Source organism: Bombina bombina, chromosome 1 (assembly GCF_027579735.1).
Source record: "Bombina bombina isolate aBomBom1 chromosome 1, aBomBom1.pri, whole genome shotgun sequence".
NCBI classification, from domain to species: Eukaryota; Metazoa; Chordata; class Amphibia; order Anura; family Bombinatoridae; genus Bombina; species Bombina bombina.
Window position 1 is genome coordinate 1,127,269,544 of NC_069499.1, and position 19,852 is coordinate 1,127,289,395.

General features: G+C 38.3%; 1 protein-coding gene across 1 annotated transcript in view; it reads right to left on the reverse strand.

Annotated features, from left to right (window-relative positions):
- LOC128645416 (collagen alpha-1(XI) chain-like) overlaps positions 1-19,852 on the reverse strand; it is a 256,246-nt gene that overhangs the window by 183,584 nt on the left and 52,810 nt on the right. The window contains exons 3-4 of the mRNA XM_053698409.1: positions 11,569-11,855; positions 1,238-1,355 (exon numbers count right to left, since the gene is read on the reverse strand). Coding sequence (XP_053554384.1) covers positions 1,238-1,355; positions 11,569-11,855 — 405 coding nt within the window. The remainder of the gene's footprint in view (positions 1-1,237; positions 1,356-11,568; positions 11,856-19,852) is intronic.

Consider the following 19,852-nt stretch of genomic DNA (forward strand, 5'->3'; position numbering starts at 1 on the left):
TATAACACACTATGGGCATGCGCAAAAAACGGGAACTCGCAGGATCGAAAAGTTTCATTCAGTGGAAGCTGAAAATTGAGGTTGGATGACGCCAGGAAGGAGGGGTCAGGAGGCCATTTTAAAATGGCCGAATGAGAACTAGTAAGCCTTTTTACTTGAAAATTATATTGACATCAAAATTGGGCTACAGTTTGCTGTACAAATCATTAAATACATTATCTAAATAAGTTATATTATTTTTTGAGTTGACTGTCCCTTTTAGGGGTCCAAGTGTTCCTTCCACACAAGAAATGTTGAGGATGGAGAAAGGACGTCACAAATAGCCAATGAACATCAAACTATCAAACTTAAAAAATATGAAAGTTCATTATTTTAACTATATATATATATATATATATATATATATAATTTTATATTTTTCATGGAAAAATGAGAAGTTTAAGCTGTTTATTTTGAGGTTGAAACTAACAGGAAACGTACAACTGATCTGTGTGATAGAATTATAAAGAGTTTATTTAGATAGAACAGCAAAAATTACTTTACAAATAGCAAATTATGTAACCATTTAAGCTTAGGTTTTTGGGTCAATTCCCTCTTGACAAAAATTCTTAAAGGGCCATAATACCCAAATGTTTAAACACTTGAAAGTGATGCAGCATAGCTGTAAAAAGCTGACTAGAAAATATCTCTTGAACATCTCTATGTAAAAAAGAAAGATATTTTACCTCAAAAATTCCTCAGTAGCCACATCCCATTGTAAAGGATTTCTAAGCAGTATATTAGTATGTCTGTCCTGGGACAGCTGAAAGGATGAGCCTCGTGAACTCTCATATTATGTCACCAATCAGGTAAAGGAAGCTTACTATGAAATCTCATGAGAGTTAAGTCAAATCTCATGAGATCACAGTAAGAGTTCATGACCTCAGCACTGCTGATGCTGATTGGCTGCAGTTCATTTCTTCATTTTTTTTTTTTTACCTGCAGCTGGGAGCAGCTGAGTATAACTTTTTACACATATCTTACTCTGCTGAGCTGAGGAGATTGTGAGGTAAAATATCTTCCTTTTTTACATAGATATGCTCAGGTGATATTTTCCTGTCAGCTTTTTACAGTTATACTGCATCAGTTTCAAGTGATTTAGCATATGAGTATTATGTCCCTTTAATTAAGGGGCATTTTTCAAATCTAAAGTGCAAAGTTAGCAATTATAAGCAACTCACAATGTACTTTTAATTACCTGAATCTCCTCGGCCAGTGCTTATTATTTGTGGATTTGGGTTTTGCTCCACCTCTTTTTTTGGGGGTGGATCATCTGGTGCGGATAGAGTTGATGGTAGAAATAATTCATCATTTACCTATATATGTTGCAAGAAAGAACATTTTGAAAGCAATTCTGTGACAATACATTCTTTCTTCTTGTAATTAGCAATTACAATAGCTGAATAATACCTATATTTTCTACTATGCATTTTTGAAGGCTAGATTAAAATATCAACACATAGTAGTTATATAAAGAGAGAGTAACAACTCTCTATTTCTATATTTGAAGCGCTCACACCCCCAACAAAAATATCAAAATAGTATCTGTGAATTTTTATACTAGTCCCCAACAAATTTCTATTTTTTACAGACTGAAATAAAATTGAACATACATTTCATAAAAGGATATTAAAAAAAGGGGAAGACATTTCCTTCAATTTCCAACTTTTCACAAAACATTCAATTTGTAGAGGATTTCTTACTAGAAAGCACAAATTCCCTGCAGCTGTTCTGTGTTACGCTGCAATCAATCTAGGCAGAAAGTGCTGCAAATACTTCACAAGAAGAAAGGAGCGCAGGGAAGTGTAGTAGTTAGCGTGTATAACCTTTGATTAAAACAATTATATAAAATGCACACTCACACATTATAACCTCATAACAACTTTCATGAGGTATATGTTTTGCATAAAATAGTATAGATGAAAAAACAGTTCCACAGTGTATCACAAAAGAATACCGTCACTGCTGGGCGACAGTCCTGTAGATAGCCTCTTTGTCAGTCCTCAAAGCTTGTCACATTTATGAATTTTGCAAGGAAATCAAGTATGATATAGCTTTAAACAATGATTTGTTCTGCATCAAATGGATTAAAAGGACATAAGTAAACATTTGGGCAACCTCTGATGAAGTTAGGAGATGCCCACAAAATGTGTTAGGTCACGCCTATTGTCATAGTGTAACTATCACTCTGATGGATTCTCTGATATCAGTGTTTGGACAAAATAGTGAACCTGATAAATTAGTGAACCTCGTCACTTTCTGTGTGTGGCATCAGCTGTTTGAAAATTTCTCACCTTAATGCGCATGCGTGCCACGTCATGGCATACCTGGCCGCACACGTCAGTGCTTCATTTTCTATCCACGTCATATTTCTCAACCGCGTTTAACGTGCATGCGCGTGATTTCTAACTCTTTGTATACCGCACTCCGCTAATAAAGTGAGCGGCTCTTTCTACTGATAGTCAGTACAAGCCAATGCTCAATAATGCATTATAAGATGGAACCTCTAAGCTTACTGAAAATTTTGTATTGTGAGACTATACACAAAATTCATAGATATGATTGCTAGTATTAAATGGCTCACCTTTTAGTGGGATTATTTAAATTTAAAGGGACAGTCAACACCAAAATTTTTGTTGTTTTAAAAGATAGATAATCCCTTAATTACCAATTCCCCAATTTTGCATAACCAACACAGTTATAATTATACACGTTTTACCTCTGTAATTACTTTGTATCTAAGCATCAGCAGACTGTCCCCTTATTTCAGTTCTTTTGACAGACTTGTATTTTAGCCAATCAGAGCTGTCTCCATGGTAAATTCACGTGCATGAGCTCAATGTTATCTATATGAAACACGTGAACTAATGCCCTCTAGTGGTGAAAAACTATAAAAATGCATTTAGATTAGAGGCGGCCTTCAAGGTCTAAGAAATTAGCATATAAACCTCCTAGGTTTAGCTTTCAACTAAGAATACCAAGAGAACAAAGCAAAATTGGTGATAAAAGTAAATTGGAAAGTTGTTTAAAATTACATGCCCTATTTGAAACATGAAAGTTTTTTTGGACTTGACTGTCCCTTTAACTGGAGCTTTTTGTAAGTATTTTAGATTTGTATAGGTTGAACTCGATGGACTTTGGTCTTTTTTTAACCTCATCTACTATGTTACTATGTTACTATGTTACTACTTTATTTTAATATTTTTTTTACATGTTTTACATGTATGCTTTTGTTTTAAGCCATAACACTTTGCTTCAGGTCTCCAGGCATACTGAAATGTAATCGGTATTATGTGTTGTACTCAAGTGCAACACATAACTGCGATGTAAGTGCAGCCTTACTATCCATTGAAAGTATAGGGCTCTATTAAAGAACTACAGCTGCACTAACATTCTTTGGTAAAACTATTTTAAAATTGACTTGTAATACAAGATTGCACATTATTCTTAGCGCAGGGCTGCAATATCAATCGAGCTCCACTTGTAATCTAGGCCAAATTGTATTATTTTTGTCATGATGCACCATCTTGACGTTTATGCAGAAATTGAGTAGGTATAAAATATCTAACTATACAAATATTAGGTGCAGTTTAAAAGTACAAAAAAAGTCTGATAATGTATGTATGTTTCTACCCCTGTTCAACTCAGTGCAGCAAATATATATATATATATATATAACCCCTTAACGACTGCAACATACCCTGTACGTCATTGGTCATTAAGGGATTGTCTGGGTATAATAGCTTGGGTCTTGACGTTTAAGGGGTTAAACAAAAAAACAAACAAACTTAAAACAGCTGTATCATAGGTCATCCTATGAAGAATTCCCAAATCACAAAATATTACACATTTTTACTTCCAACCAACTCTCTCATTTATTTTGATTCCTAAAATTTTTTATTAGTTATGAGAAACATGGTTCTATGAGCCATAACAATAACGTCAACAAAACAATCGAGGCTAATGGTAAATGCAAGGTTATCATTATTACTATGATAATTACTTGATAGCTTTAACAAGATGAATCCCTTTATTTTAATGGTGGTCCTTTTCAAAAAGAGGACCACTTGCCCAAATGTAGTGAATATTTTGGGTTGATATGTTCCTTTAAAGCCCTGATCCTTAAAGGCACATATTATCAAGTTTTTCTATGGCAATCACCAGCTAACTAAAAGTCCTCTTTAAAAATTGGTATTTTCCTCTTTAATGGGAGGGGTATTGAGTGTATATGTGTTGTATGCTGTTTGTACGGGCTTGGAGCTACTGCCACACATACAGTTAATACATTCGAATATTCTGAGAATGAGATCCCACATTTGAGAAAGAAAAAGAAAGAAAAGAAAGAAAAGAAAGAGAGGAAAAATATTTAAAGGGATGCTTTCAGAAATAAAAATGCATATATCGGAATTGAAATTATGTTCATTTTTTCAATCAAAAATATTTTGCTAATAAAATTGGGATAAAGGGATGTAAAACCCAATTTTTTTCATTCATGATTTAGATAGAACATAAAATTTTAAACAACTTTGTAATTAACCTCTATTATCATATTTTCTTAATTTTCTTGTTATCCTTATTTGAAAAGCAGAAATGTAAGATCAAGAGTGTGCACGTGTCTGCTGCACTATATAGCAGTAGTTTTGCAACAATGTAAAACATTTGTAGTAGCACTAGATGGCAGCACCATTTCCTGTCCTGTAGTGCTGCAGGCATGTGCACGCTACCTACCTAGGTATCTCTTTAACAAAGAATGAAACATTTTTGATAATAGAAGTAAATTGGAAACTTTTTAAAAATTGTATTCTCTATCTGAATAATGAAAGAATTTTTTGGGGTTTAATGTCCCTTTAAATTTCATTTTTAACTAATAGATTTAAATGCAATGAAGGAACTCATATAGAAAGATTATGAACCGATAGAGAACAAGAGGAAAAGACTAACTGACCTTGGGACTTTGCCCTTTTTATTTATCCAGGAATTATCTGGTAAAGATTTTTTCTTTCACTCTCAGGGAGTGGCTGAAGATTCCAGCTAACATTTTTTTTAAAGCAACTTGGCTTTATTTTGAAGCTAATTAGACTGCTGACCTCAATTATGTAGAAAATTCACCTTGAACTAATCTAACCTTCTAACGTAACATATGAGATTACTGTATTAACTTGTCAGACCATTTTAGTTCATATTTCAGTCCAAAACTTCAACTTAATTTGGTGTTTTAAAGTTATGATGTTTTGAAAAACAGTTCGCTTTGACTTCCCCTTTTCAAAAGGGTAAAAAAAATAAAATGCACCTATCATAATATCAATGTAGATATATCTAATACAGAGAGATAGTTTTAAAACCTACGCCATTTTTTTTTTACTCTGGCTTGAAAAGTGTCATTTTACATTAATTATATGATATGTAAAAGGTTAATAAGATTCTTACCTTTTACTTTAGGGGTCTCATTGGTGTATAGATTTCATCTTTGCTAAGGCACATTTTCAGTGCCCTTATTACCCGTAACCTTGTATTTAATAGGTTAACAAAGTGCAGTTTTTACATTGACCACATATCTAGAAGGTCATGTGACCACTTATTTGAAAGAGGAGAGTCTTTTCTTTTAAGTAAATGGTCAAATGGATATGGATTTATTTTTTGCTAAAGTAGAGGCAGAGTGCCAGAGGCCCTATTTACATATTACTCTAAACCTGGGGCTCCATTACATATGGGGCGTCGCCCGCAAAAGCCATTGACGCCGTTTTTTGCGCGGGTTTGGTATCCTATTTACATCCGTCGCACGCAATTTTTACTCCCATAAGATAACATGGGACCGCGTTGCAAATCGGTATCCAATATCCAGCGCAAGGACTTACATGTCAAAAATGGAGAAATCTAACTCCATTTTTACCTCCCCATAAAAGGAAGCCGTAGCAGCCCTTGCGCTGAGTATGGGAACACAGTAACTCCCAAAAATTCCTGCAAAAATAAACTAACTAAACTAATAAACACCTAATGCATGTGCAATGTCTATCTACCTGTCAACCGCAATCCCCCACCGCAATAACTTATAAAGTGTATTAACCCCTATATCCGCCATCAAACCCACACCGCAAATATTAACTAAATTATTAATCCCTAAATCCACCAACCCCAACATCGCAAATTACCTATTAAAACTATTAACCCCTAATCCGCCATTAACCCACAACGCAATAAACCCATCAAAACTATTAACCCCTAATCCGCCATTAACCCACAACACAATAAACCTATTAAAACTATTAACCCCTAAACCGCCAATGCCCACAAAGGAATAAACCTATTAAAGTATTAACCCCTAAACTGCCAAAGCCCACAACGCAATAAACCTAACCCCTAACCTAACACCCCCTAAATGAACCCAAATTACCTAATTTACAAAATACTAAAGTTACTATTAAATTAAAACAACCTAACACTACTTTAAAAATAGAAATAAACTAAGTATAAATTAAAGAGACAGTATATTCAAAATTCTGGAGTTGACAATTACAAAAAATAAAAAAATCTAAGATTACAGAAAATAAAAAAGAAAATTACCAAATTTTACAAAAATTATACCTAATACCTATGAAAATAAAAAAGCCCCCCCAAAATAAAAACTCCCCGTACTCTAATAAACTACCAGTAGCCCTTAAAAGGGCTTTTTGCAGGGCATTGCCCCAAGATAATCAGCTCTTTTACAAGAAAATACACAACCCCCCCAACAGTAAAACCCCCCACCTACCAAACCCCCCCAAATAAAATAACCTAACACTAAAAACCCTAAACTACTCATTGCCCTGAAAAGGGCATTTGTTGGGCATTGCCCTTAAAAGGGCATTTAGCTCTTTTACTGATCACCCTATCTAAATAAAATAAAAAACCACAAAAACACCTTAAACAACCCTAAGTCTAAGCCCCAGTTTGCTACTCACCGTTCCTGAAGTCCGGCGGAGAAGGTCCTGTTCCAGGCGGTGAAGTCTTCTTCCAAGCGGCGACCTCTTCTTTCTTCTTCCTGAAACATCCTTTGCGGAGTGGAGCTGAAGACAGCAGAACTGAAGACCGGCAACCCTGGAACTGAAGACCGGCAACCCTGGAACTGAAGACCGGCGACCGCGGAGCCATGAAGCGTGAAGGATACTCTTTGTACGATCTTCGCCACACACTGGATAGAGAATTCAAGGGATGCGATTAAAAATGGTGTCCCTTGAATTCCTATTGGCTGATTGGATTCTTCATATTCAAATCAGCCAATAGGATGAAAGCTACTCAAATCATATTGGCTGTTCAAATCAGCCAATAGGATGAGAGCTACTGAAATTCTATTTGCTGATTTGAATAGCCAATATAATTTTAGTGTATGTGTATTTTCTTGTAAAAGAGCTGATTATCTTGGGGCAATGCACTGCAAAAAGCCCTTTTAACCCCTGTGTTTTATTTTCATAGGGATTAGGTATAATTTTTGTAAAATTTGGTAATTTTCTTTTTTATTTTGTGTAATCTTAGACTGTTTTATTTTCTGTAATTGTAGCTTAAAGGGACAGTCTACTACAGACTTTTGATTAGACTGTCCCTTTAATTTATACTTAGTTTATTTGTATTTTTAAAGTAGTGTTAGGTTGTTTTAATTTAATAGTAACTTTAGTATTTTGTAAATTAGGTAATTTGGGTTCATTTAGGGGGTGTTAGGTTAGGGGGGTTAGGTTGATTGCATTGTGGGCTTTGGCGGTTTAGGGGTTAATAGTTTTAATAGGTTTATTGCGTTGTGGGTTAATGGCGGATTAGGGGTTAATAGTTTTAATGGGTTTATTGCGTTGTGGGTTAATGGCGGATTAGGGGTTAATAGTTTTAATGGGTTTATTGTGTTGTGGGTTAATGGCAGATTAGGGGTTAATAGTTTTAATAGGTAGTTTGCGATGTTGGGGTTGGCGGATTTAGGGGTTAATAATTTAGTTATTACTTGCGGTGTGGGTTTGATGTCGGATATAGAGGTTAATAGTTTAATTAGGCTTATTGCGTTGTGGGGGGTTGTCGGTCTAGGGGTTAAAGGGACATTATACTCATATGCTAAATCACTTGAAACTGATGCAGTATAACTGTAAAAAGCTGACAGGAAAATATCACCTGAGCATCTCTATGTAAAAAAGGAAGATATTTTACCTCACAATCTCCTCAGCTCAGCAGAGTAAGTTTTGTGTAAAAAGTTATACTTCACCTGCTCCCAGCTGCAGGTAAAAATTAAAAAAAAATGAAGAAATGAACAGCAGCCAATCAGCATCAGCAGTGCTGAGGTCATGAACTCTTACTGTGATCTCATGAGATTTGACTTAACTCTCATGAGATTTCATAGTAAGCTTCCTTTACCTGATTGGTGAAATAATATGAGAGTTCACGAGGCTCATCCTTTCAGATGTCCCAGGACAGACACACTAAAATGCTGCTTAGAAATCCTTTACAATGGGAGGTGGCTACTGAGGAACTTTTGAGGTAAAATATCTTTCTTTTTTACATAGAGATGCTCAGGTGATATTTTCTAGTCAGCTTTTTACAGCTATGCTGCATCACTTTCAAGTGTTTAAACATTTGGGTATTATGGCCCTTTAATACATTTATTATTAGTAGTGGGAGGGGGGATTGCGGATATAGGGGTTTTTACGTGTCAGGCTTATTTTTGGTAGGCGTGTTAGACTTTTACGGGAGATTTGTTATTTTCTTTACTTTTCTTAGGAGCCAACAGTTTCTAAAGTGCCGCAAGTCACTGGCGACTCCAGAAATTTGTATTTATGCTCATTTTCTGGACATCGCTAGTTTTTCTATCTGGATCATGAAAGAAAAATGTTGGGTTCGTGTCACATTAAGGTATCTTTTATTGCCGATTCCTAGAATCATACTGTAGAGATGTGCCAATGCCAAGGGCTTTGGTGCAATGGGCTCCTCTTGCTACACAATTTCCCTTAAACTCAATAGATGTAAAAGCAGCTCACTCTGATTAAAATAATTATTAAAGTAGATCCCAAAATCACTGTACCGCTGATAAATAAACACAAGCAATAATATTCTTTGCAGTGGAATGATTAAATATAAAATGTATGTACAGTACATACTTGTGACGTGAGTCACCAAGATCAAAGGGCCAGCTATGGAACATTCTTTGGGCACATCTCTACAGTATGATTCTAGGACTGCATGGAAATTTGGAATTTTATATGCTGGACACCCCATGTACTTTCATAACTCTGTCTTATGTATGTATAACTCTGTCTTATGCATAAATACAGGATGGGTACAGGGTGTGAGTTTCCCTGGTGGGAGCAATTGTGACTCTATAAACCAAGCGGGCATAAAGGACTTAATAATTACTAATAGTTAATAAGAGCTGTTTTTATATTTTGTAATAAGATGTATATTATTTACGTTTCAGATCTGATTTTGTCTCAGAGGTCTGTCTGGGTAAACTGATTGTGTTCTTGTGTGATTACCAGGGGTCACGTCGGGCGGGAATGGAGTTCTTGCACTATTTTTGCAGGAGGGACTAAGTTCCCTCTGGACAGAGAACATAAATGCTTCAGTAAACACTGATGCTACTGGTGGAAGGAGCCAGAGCACAGTCTGGTTAGAGGGATAGTGAGATCCTCTAGTAATGGGCAGTAACACTTCCTACAATTCACTAAATGCAAGCCTGTCAGTGGTCCTGCTGTGTGATCACCCCACAATGTGTTTAACACATAATGCTTACATTTTTGTGTGGCTTGCTCTACAGTTATTTAGCTCCCCTCAGAAGAAATCGGACTATTATACCTTAAGTGGGTAAGACTCTGTGACAGAGGAGGATTCTCAGGCAACCATTCAACCCTTTATTGGATTTAATTTGCTTCCATTAACCACATTGTATAGATTATATACATATAAATACAGTGTGTGTGTATGTGTATTAATACATTGTATAACTCGTTCTGCCGCTTTGTGCTACAATGTAATTACAGGACGCACCATTGTGACATGCTAAAAGAACTAAACTGGCTGTTGCTGGAATCCAGACGCACCCTCCATCTTTCCAGCCTTGTGTTTAAAAGGTTTTCTGGGAAGCTCCCACCCTACCTGAGCAGAATGCTCTCCCCGGCTATTCCCACCTCCTATAACCTCCGATCCAGTATCAGCACATTATTTAGCTTGCCTCAATACAAAAAGAAAGCAGCTCGATCCTCCTTTTCCTACAGAGCACCACAATTATGGAACAACCTCCTACACACTTTCAAACCTTTCCCAAGCCTAATATCCTTTAAAGGGACAGTATACACTCATTTTCATATAACTGCATGCAATAGACACTACTATAAAGAATAAGATGCACAGATACTGATATAAAAATCCAGTATAAAATGGTTTAAAAACTTACTTAGAAGCTTTCAGTTTAGCTCTGTTGAAAAGGCAGATGGAAAGCTCACTGCAAGTGGGAAATAAGACACTCCCCCCCTCCCCCTTCTTTTGCATATGAAAAGACCCTTTACACAAACAGGAGCAAGCTGGAGAAGGTAGCTGACGGTATTCAAATAAAACTTTGGGGCTTGGTTAGGAGTCTGAAAATCAGAGCAATGTTATTTAAAAATAAGCAAAATTATAAATTAAAAAAAAAAAAAAAAACTTTATGGGCTTTATAAATAGATCATCCACAAAACATTTATGCAAAGAAAAAATGAGTGTATAATGGCCCTTTAAGATCCTTTTCTGCATATCTCAAAACAGAATGCACCTGTCATGGTTGATTATATATTTCCTACCTGTTCCATGTTACATTTTTGCATATATTGTGTATTATTATGTTTTTGTATTTTATTGTACCCTATTGTATTAATGCAATGTTTTGTGGACCCAGGACATACTTAAAAACGAGATAAATCTCAATGTATCCTTCCTGGTAAAATATTTTATAAATAAATAAATAATATATATGATTTCCCACACTTTTATTTTGTAGGATTTGACCCCTGGTGATTACGTTAACTAGACTGCCCAAAATCAGATTGTCTGAGTAAGCTTTCTTCCCCAGTAAATTAACTTGATATGTATTGTTAATCTGTTTTACCTGTGAATAGACAATTGTTAGAGGATTCATGTATTGTTCATGTGTTTGCTATACTGTTTAACCAATTCCCTCTGTATGCTGAAGCTCTGTGACTCTGGAATGCCATGGTGTAAAAATCTGTGTGCTGCTTTTAAATAAAGTGTTCATTTTGTGTTCAGACCACTGAGGGTTGCCTCAGTTCTGTTCACCTCTATAACTTTAGACTGTGGTCAAAGGGAGATACCAGGAGCTATTGCTCTGGATAAAGGGATGCCCAGGACAAGGGAAGTGTTCTGACGGAGGTACTCATTCGGGGTACCAGGGGGGCCATCACAATACTAAACTTCTTATCTTTTTCCTAGTTAATTTCATACATGACTCTAATTTCAGAATAAAAACTACCTTCTACTGGGCCAGAGTATGGAATTTAATTCAACATTTTGTAGATTTGTGCATTGTGTTACCTCTTTCTTAAGTACTGATGACTCTGTTGGACTTTTAGTTTGGTGGGTGGTCTTCATCTCTGTAGTGCTTTGAGTAGCATGTGCAGTTGTCTTCTCATTTCTGAGAGGTTCTTTATGGTAGGTGGTTTCTATCACGTGAATAGGAGGTTCTGTAGGACTTGCTGCCATTGTCTCCTTTAGCTTCTCTGAATGTTCTGTAGGGTGAGTGGTCTCACCAATCTCCACAGTTGGTGATTGTGGGGGCATTGTTAGCTTCATACTGTGATTATCCTCAGCATTTTCTGAATCTGAAAATTGCAGTTTAAGATAAATATTAAGAACAAGAAAACAAATGAGAGACAAAGATAAACTAAAAGTAACAAAGCACAAATACTGTTTTTAATATTAAATGGTTTGTTTTGTTGACTGTGACTAGACTGAAAAAAGTGAGAATAGCTAAGACTGAAAACAAAACCAATGGGAGATGCCATAGATTCAATACAATTCAAGATTCAATAAATTGCAGAATTCATTTGCACTAGCCCCTTGTCAGAGCAACAATGTCATTTTTGTTAAAATCAATAAAGTTACATCTATCTCGCAGCAGTTAACTTCCCACCACATAGCGTGATGGCCTCTGTTAGAGGGACACTAAACACCTTTTAATTGCAAGACATTTCTGTTGTGTTGCTATAAAATATCAGCCAAGTCTTAATGTTTTAAACCAAATTCAAATCCTTTCACTGCAACTTATTTTTCAATAGGCAAACTCCACCCACCATTTGCCTTATTTATTATTATTTATAAAATATTTTACCAGGAAGGATACATTGAGATTTCTCTCGTTTTCAAGTATGTCCTGGGTTTCAAGTATGTCCTGGGTTTGGAAGAGCCAATCTGGGCTTTAGTCCATAGACAACAAGGCTTGCCACTCTCATAAAATTATTATAATGTACGTTGTTTTGCAGTTGTTATCTGATAAAGCTAATTAGAGACCAATGTGTAGCAGGTTTAGCCTTGAGGAGTGAGCAGGATTGCTTGATTTGCACAGTGGCAAAATAAACAATGAAAGCATATTGCACTGTTGTTTGATTATGCAAACTAAACATTTTATATAACAAATGTCAAGGTGTTTACTGTCCCTTTAAGGATATCTGCATCACAAAAATGTTTTAAAAAATCACAAAAAAAGGAATAAAAGCAAAAAACAATTTTTATAAAACAGCTAATTCTAACATATGCACAAAGGAAAACTTGAAAAAAGTTCAAGAAAGATAAAATAAAATGCTTAACAATTACCCACCTTCACAGATCCACTTTTAAAAATGTGTTTCCAAAGTTATTTTGTCCTAATTATTGTTTTATTAGAGGTCAGTAACAAACCTACTTAACCCAGCGCCCTATTGAAAAATGTTTTTTGCCCCCCCAGGTAGCTCAATAGTAAGTAACAATAATAATATACATGCTGCTCTGTATAATTATTTTAGGATAGAAAGATAGATATAGATAGATATGCACCAATCATTAGCTCCAACCCTGCAAGCCTTTCTTGTTTGCTGCACAATATATCACGTACTGAGCCATTTAACAGAACTATTTATGTTAATGGAAATAACACCCACTGATGATAGGTAAAAAAAAATGCTTTAATTCATTTCAAATATAGTCTTGCCTTACCTAAGAGGCCCACTCTCCAGCCTAACAAGTGTCCATAAATCAAGCCCAATGATTATAAGTTAACATACAAGATGGAAGTAGCAACATTATGAACACTGCTTAGGACTCATGAGCAAAGGTGTATATGTATATGAACAGATGCAAAGAAGATAAATATAAGTAAGGGTCACAGGAAAAAGAAAATATAAAGAATTATGGGATAATAAGAAAAAGTGATTGGGAAATAAATTTGACAAGTAAAAAGGAGGATAAATGGGAAAGTGACAGAAATAATGTGATGTGACATAGAAGAAATGACGTAACTGACAGCACGCCTGAATTTGGGACAGCCATATATTTGGAATTCTTCCAGCTCCCCCTGTCTCTGTCCTTGGTCTGTGTCACTGCTTTCACCACAACCTCAGTTGGATCACTGCAGAGATTCAGGAACTCCTTGGACATATGTATTTAGAGCAGCCTCTCTTTTATGATTTACATATATATATGGTTTGTGAGGAAGGGAGCTAGAATAAATAGTAGCAAAACAAGTCAGCTAAGAGTAATATCTACAAGATCTGGAAAAGAAGCAACCCAAAGACAAGGGTTATGGAAGAACTCAGAACAATTAAAAGTTATGTTAAAGAGAAACTTGCCTCACATTTTGGTAAGTGTGTGTGGGTGCACTTGCACGTGCGTGTGTGTGTGTGGGTGCGTGTGTTTGTGTGTGCAAACGCACGTTCATATGTGTGTATGTGTGCAAGTATATTTGTGGGTACACTCGCACGTGCATGTGTGTGTATGTGTGTGTGCACTCGGACGTGCGTGTATGTATGTGTGTGTGTGTATGAGATAAAGGAAGGTGTGTTTGTGAGGGACAGAAACATGAATAAGAAGGGTTAGAGCTAATTTGAAAATAACTACCAACAAACTAACCCAGGAACTTTACTAACAGATATTCCTATTTGTAGCTGCACCATCATCTGTAGGAAAAACACATAATACATCCCCCGTACCAGTATCCTCCAAGCTAGGTGTAGGAGAGGTTACAACAGCTGTAGTGGTCTCCTTTGCCTTGTTTCGGTCCCCAAACAGAAGCCACTGGGCTTGACCTGATGGTAGCATACCCCCAGTCATCAGGAGGCAGAGTAATAAAGTAATTCTGTGACCCATTCCTGAGAATACTTCAGACAGCGTTTTCATATGCTCATAGAGAGCCTCATTCACTGTACATATCTCTGCTTGCTATATAACCTTTGGCACCATGCAATGCTCTCTTCCTTACAGCACTGGGTGTACACGCCCTTAACTCACCTTTCAAAAGTCCAGGCTATAACTAAGATCATTGCAAATAAATATTCTTACTCACAGTGATTATTAGTACGTGATTTCTAAATGATTATTTCAGTGGTTATAAAGATCAATAATGTAGATAGATAATAGATAGACAGATAGATAGATGATAGACAGACAGATAGACAGACTGAGATAAAGGGGCCGAATTATCATGCTGCGAATGCAGCAGTTTCAGCGTTAGCCTTCAGGCTCGCCAGAAACAAAAGTAAAGAAGCAGCGGTTTTAAGACCGCTGCTTTTTAACTCATCCGCCACCTCTGAGGTGTCGCATAGCAATCATCCCGATCGGATACGATCGGGATGATTGACACCCCTAGCTAGCGGCCGATTGGCTGCAAATGTGCAGGGGACGGCATTGCACAAGCATTTCACACTAAATGCTTGTGCAATGATAAATGCTGATAGCATATGCTGTCGGCATTTATTGATGTCGGGCAGCGGATCATGTCCGCTCAACACTTGATAAATCGGCCCCTTAGTATACAGTTCCACACAGATATTAACATTTGTAATTTGATGGAAGCAGGTGACAAATTCAGATTTATTTTCTCCACTCCAGTGAACCTTTTCTTTTTTAGCTTTATGACATATTTAACTTTTTGGAAATGCTTGAGTTTAACTTCTCATTCAAACTTAAAAACAGGAGGCTCACTACTGCTCCACTGGATATATTGTTCACTGGCCGATAAGAATAATTTACACAGACCTAGCAGACAGTGAAACACCCACAAAAAGGAGATTACAAAAGACTATTTTGAGTGTGATCATAGTGTTTAGAGCTTTTTATTTTAATTTTATATTACATCATTTTTATTATATCACAATTTAGGGCTAGATTACAAGTGAAGCGCTAAATATCGTTTTCGCGAAAACAATATTTGAGCTCCACTGAGTAATACCAGCGCACGCTAATATGCGTTAGTATTACGTTGAGTGCAATGCAAACGCGAGCTTGTGTTAGCATTGCTAGGAAGCATTGAGCTCATAAGAGAGCGCATTTCCATAGGCTCCAATGGGAGCCTCATTCCCATGCCATAAGACACGGCAGAGAAGGGGGTAAATAGCTCAGCGATGGGCAGCATTTTTAAATCTATATGTATATGACTATACACATATATAGTTATGTGTTAATATGTAAAGTACAATAACTCCCCCTTTAGACAGCTCAAGACTAATATGGTATAAACCCAACAGCATCAATCCTTAAAGAAATGTAAAGCGATTTCATCTAGACTCACAAGTGCTAGTAGTTCTTAAGCATATATCGAGCAGCCCATTCAGCCTCCGGATCGTTCACCACTCCGTGGGTCCCCGGGCCGGTACAAAGCACCTCTGGCTGCCGTTTGCTAAACTCTGCGGTGAAGTGAGTCTCAAACTTCGTGAAAGCTTCCGCCTCTGTGGATGCCTGTTAACACACTCAGGCGTTCTGTGATGACGTCATCTGCCGGTCAGTAAGCCGGGTACTGTGCGCCTTCTGTCCTGGAAACGCCAAGGTTTAAGCTGGTTGGTAGACAGCAAGGAATATCAAAAGAAATCCAGCAAACCTCCCAGGCGTAAATTCAATTTGAAATTTTATTTGAAAAACCGTGCAAGAATAAAAAAAAAAGGGTAAAACACAAAAATTGTCCCAGCAACCTGGAGCAAGTAAAGAATCCTTTACTTGCTCCAGGTTGCTGGGACAATTTTTGTGTTTTACCCTTTTTTTATTCTTGCACGGTTTTTCAAATAAAATTTCAAATTGAATTTACGCCTGGTAGGTTTGCTGGATTTCTTTTGATATGTGTTAATATGTGTATATAATCATATTAACATATAAATATATATGTATATAAGTATATACATATATAATATTACAGGGAACAAACAGTTCCCATAGACCGCAATGTAAAGGCACTTTTCAGTGCCGTTTTATTTCTAACATCCCACACCCGCCACTTTTAACTCCATATAACTGCTTTTTGCAGTTGTTATTTTATTTATTGAGTGCCCGCAATCAAATTTGTCCCTTTGCAGACGCGCAATAAATTAGCGCTCCACTCTTAATCTAGCCCTTAATTAGGGGTTTCTGCACACCTATATGGAGGCAAAATCAACAGGGTGATGGGAAAATATAGCATAGCAAAACATTGATTCAGTATTGATAAAGACTGCTCATTGTATTTGAATGTTGTTTCTCTACTTAAAGGGACACTAAAGTCATAATTAAACGTTCATGAGTCAGGAAAAAACATTCAATTGTAAACAACTTTCCAATTCACTTCCATTATCAAAATGTGCACCGTTTTTGGGTCACTTATAGCTTGCGTGCTAGCCCGACATCGAGTTAGACTAAGTACACACAACTCAGTGTAAGTTATTCATATTTCACATTCCAATGCTCTTCACATTTTTATTTTTAATGATATATATATATATATATATATATATATATATATATATATATATATATATATATATATATATATATATAATTAATTATTTAATATATATATATATCTGTACCTATTTATCTGAATGAATATACAGGTACAGATATATTTAAAAATATTCTACTACGGAATAGTAAAAACACAGTAAAACACATTGTTGCTTCTTTAAGGTTTTTCAGCTTTCAAAGCCATTTGCCTAGGAAAAATGGGCCCAGGCAACCTGGGAAAGTGGCCCCTGCTCTACAATAGCTACCCAGGCATTCTCTGAATGTGGCCTCTGCTCACCAATAGTTAGCTGCCTAGAAACCATCAAGCAAAGTGGCCTCTGCTCACCAATAGGCGCCAAGGCACCCAGGGAAAATGTCCCCTGCTCGCCAATATGTCCCCAGGTACTCCTGAATAGTGGCACCTGCTCTACAATAGCTGCCCAGGCATTCCCTGAAAGTAGTCCTGCTCACCAATAGTTAGCTGTCTAGAAACCCTCAAGCAAAGTGGCCTCTGCTCACCATTAGGTGCCAAGGCACCCAGGAAAAATGTCCCCTGCTCGTCAATAGTTCCCAAGGTACTCGTGAATAGTGGCCCCTGCTTGCTCATAAGTGGTACCACAGGAAAATGGCCCCTGTTCAAAAATAGGTGTCCAGGCACTCCAGGAAAGTAGCCCCAATTTACTAATTGCCATCTAGGAACCATCAAGGAAAGTGGCATGCACCAAGGTACCCTGGGAAAGTGGCCCTGCTTGCCAAAAGGTGCTCAGGCACCCAGGAAAAGTGACCCCCTTTTTGCCAATAGATGCCCAGGTACCCCAGAAAAGTGGCCCCTGCTCACTAATATGCACCCAGGTAGCCCAGGAAAGTGTCCCCTCCTCACCAATAGATGCCCAGACACCCAGGGAATGTGACATCTGCTTGCCAATAGTTGCCCAGCCACTCAAAAAAAAAAGTGGCCCCTGCTCATCAAAGCACACCCAAGCACCCTAAGAAAATGGCCCCTGCTCACCATTAGGGACCCCAGGAATGTGGCCCCTGTTTGCCAATAGGCACTGGTGATAGGCTCCCAGGCACCCCAGGAAAGTAGCCCTGCTCAACAAAACACACCCAACTACCCTGAGAACGTGTCCCCTGCTTACCAATACGTGCCCAGGCACCCCATGAATGTGGTCCCTGTTTGCCAATAGGCACCCAAGCACCCCAGGAAAGTTGGCCTTGCTAGCCAAAAGGTTGCCCAGACAACCCAGGAAAGTGGCCCCGCTCTCCCAATATGTACAGGCACCCTGAGAAAGTGGTCACTGCTATCTAATAGGCTTCCAGGAATCTATCTAGCCAATAGGTGCCCAGACAACCTGGGAAAGTGGCCCCTGCTTAACGATAGAAGCGCAGGCACCCTAAAAAAAGTGGCCACTGGATGCCAATAGGCACCCAATACCCCAGGAAAATGGCTCCTACTAGCTAATAGGTGCCCAGACACCCTATGAAAATGGCCCCTGCTCTGCAATAGGTGCACAGACACCATGGGAAAATAGCTCCTGCTCGGCAATACATGCACATGCACCCTGAGAAAGTGGCCCTTGCTCACCCATAGGTGAACAGGCACTCTGAGAAAGTGACCACTGCTATCTAATAGACTTCCCAGTATTCCATGAAAGTAGCCCCAGTTCACCAAAACACGCCCAAGTGCCTTGGGAAAGTATCCCCTGCTTACTAATAGGCTCAAAGCCACCCCAGAAAAGTGGCCCCTGCTCACTACTAGGCTCCTAGGCATTCCAGGAAAGTGGCCCCTGCTCACCAAAATGTACCCAAGCACCCTAGGAGAGTGGACCCTGCTTGTCCAAAGACTCCCAATCATCCCAGGAAAGTGGCCCCTGCTAGCCAATACTGTAGGTGTCCAGATACTGGCCCTGCTTGCCAATAGTAGCCCAGGCAACCTAGAAAAGTGGCCCCTGCTTGCCAATAGCTGCCTAGGAATTCTCAAGGAAACTTACTAATTGGTGCACAGGCACCCTGGGAAAGTGACTCCTGCACACCAATAGGCACCCAGGCAACCAGGGAAAGTGGCCTCAGTGTGCTTGAGTATGTTTTGGTGAGCAGGGTATACTTTCCTGGGGTGCCTTAATGCCTATTGGCAAGCAAGGGCCACTCTCCAGGGTGCTTTGGTGCATATTGATGAGCAGGTGCCACTTTTCTTGAGGGTTTCTAGGTGACTATTGGTGAACAGAGGCCACTTTCCTAAATTGCCTGGAAGCCTATTGATGAGCACTGGACACTTTCCTAGAGAGCCTGGACACATATTCGTGAGCAGAGGCCACTTTCCCAGAGTGCCTAGGCACATAATGTTGAGCAGGGGCCACTCTCCTTGAGGGTACCCAGGAAGCTATTAGTGAGCAGGGGACAGTTTTCTGGGGTGTCTAGGTGCATTTTGATAAGCAGGATCCAATTTTACAGTGTGTCTTTTTCCCTATTCGCAAGCAGGGCTCACTTTCCAGGGATGTCTGATTACCTATTAGTGAGCAGGAAACATTTTCCCAGTGTACCTGGGTGTGTATTGGGGAGCAGGTGCCACTTTCATGTGGTATCTGGGCATCAATTGGTGAGCAGCGACACCACTGATTAGAAATTAAGGGCCTCTTTCCCTGAGTACCTGGGCATCTATTAACAAGCAGAGCCCACTTTTCTAGAGTGCCTGGGCACCTATTGACAAGCTGGGTCCATATTCTCGGAGTGCTTGGGTGCCAATTGGTAAGAAGGGTCCACTTTCCTGGCTTGCTTGAATGCCTATTGATAAGCAGGAGCCATTTTCCTGGGGTGCCTGGACACCTAATAGTCAACAGGGGTCACTTTTCTGGTGTGATTGGGAGCCTATTGATTAGCACGG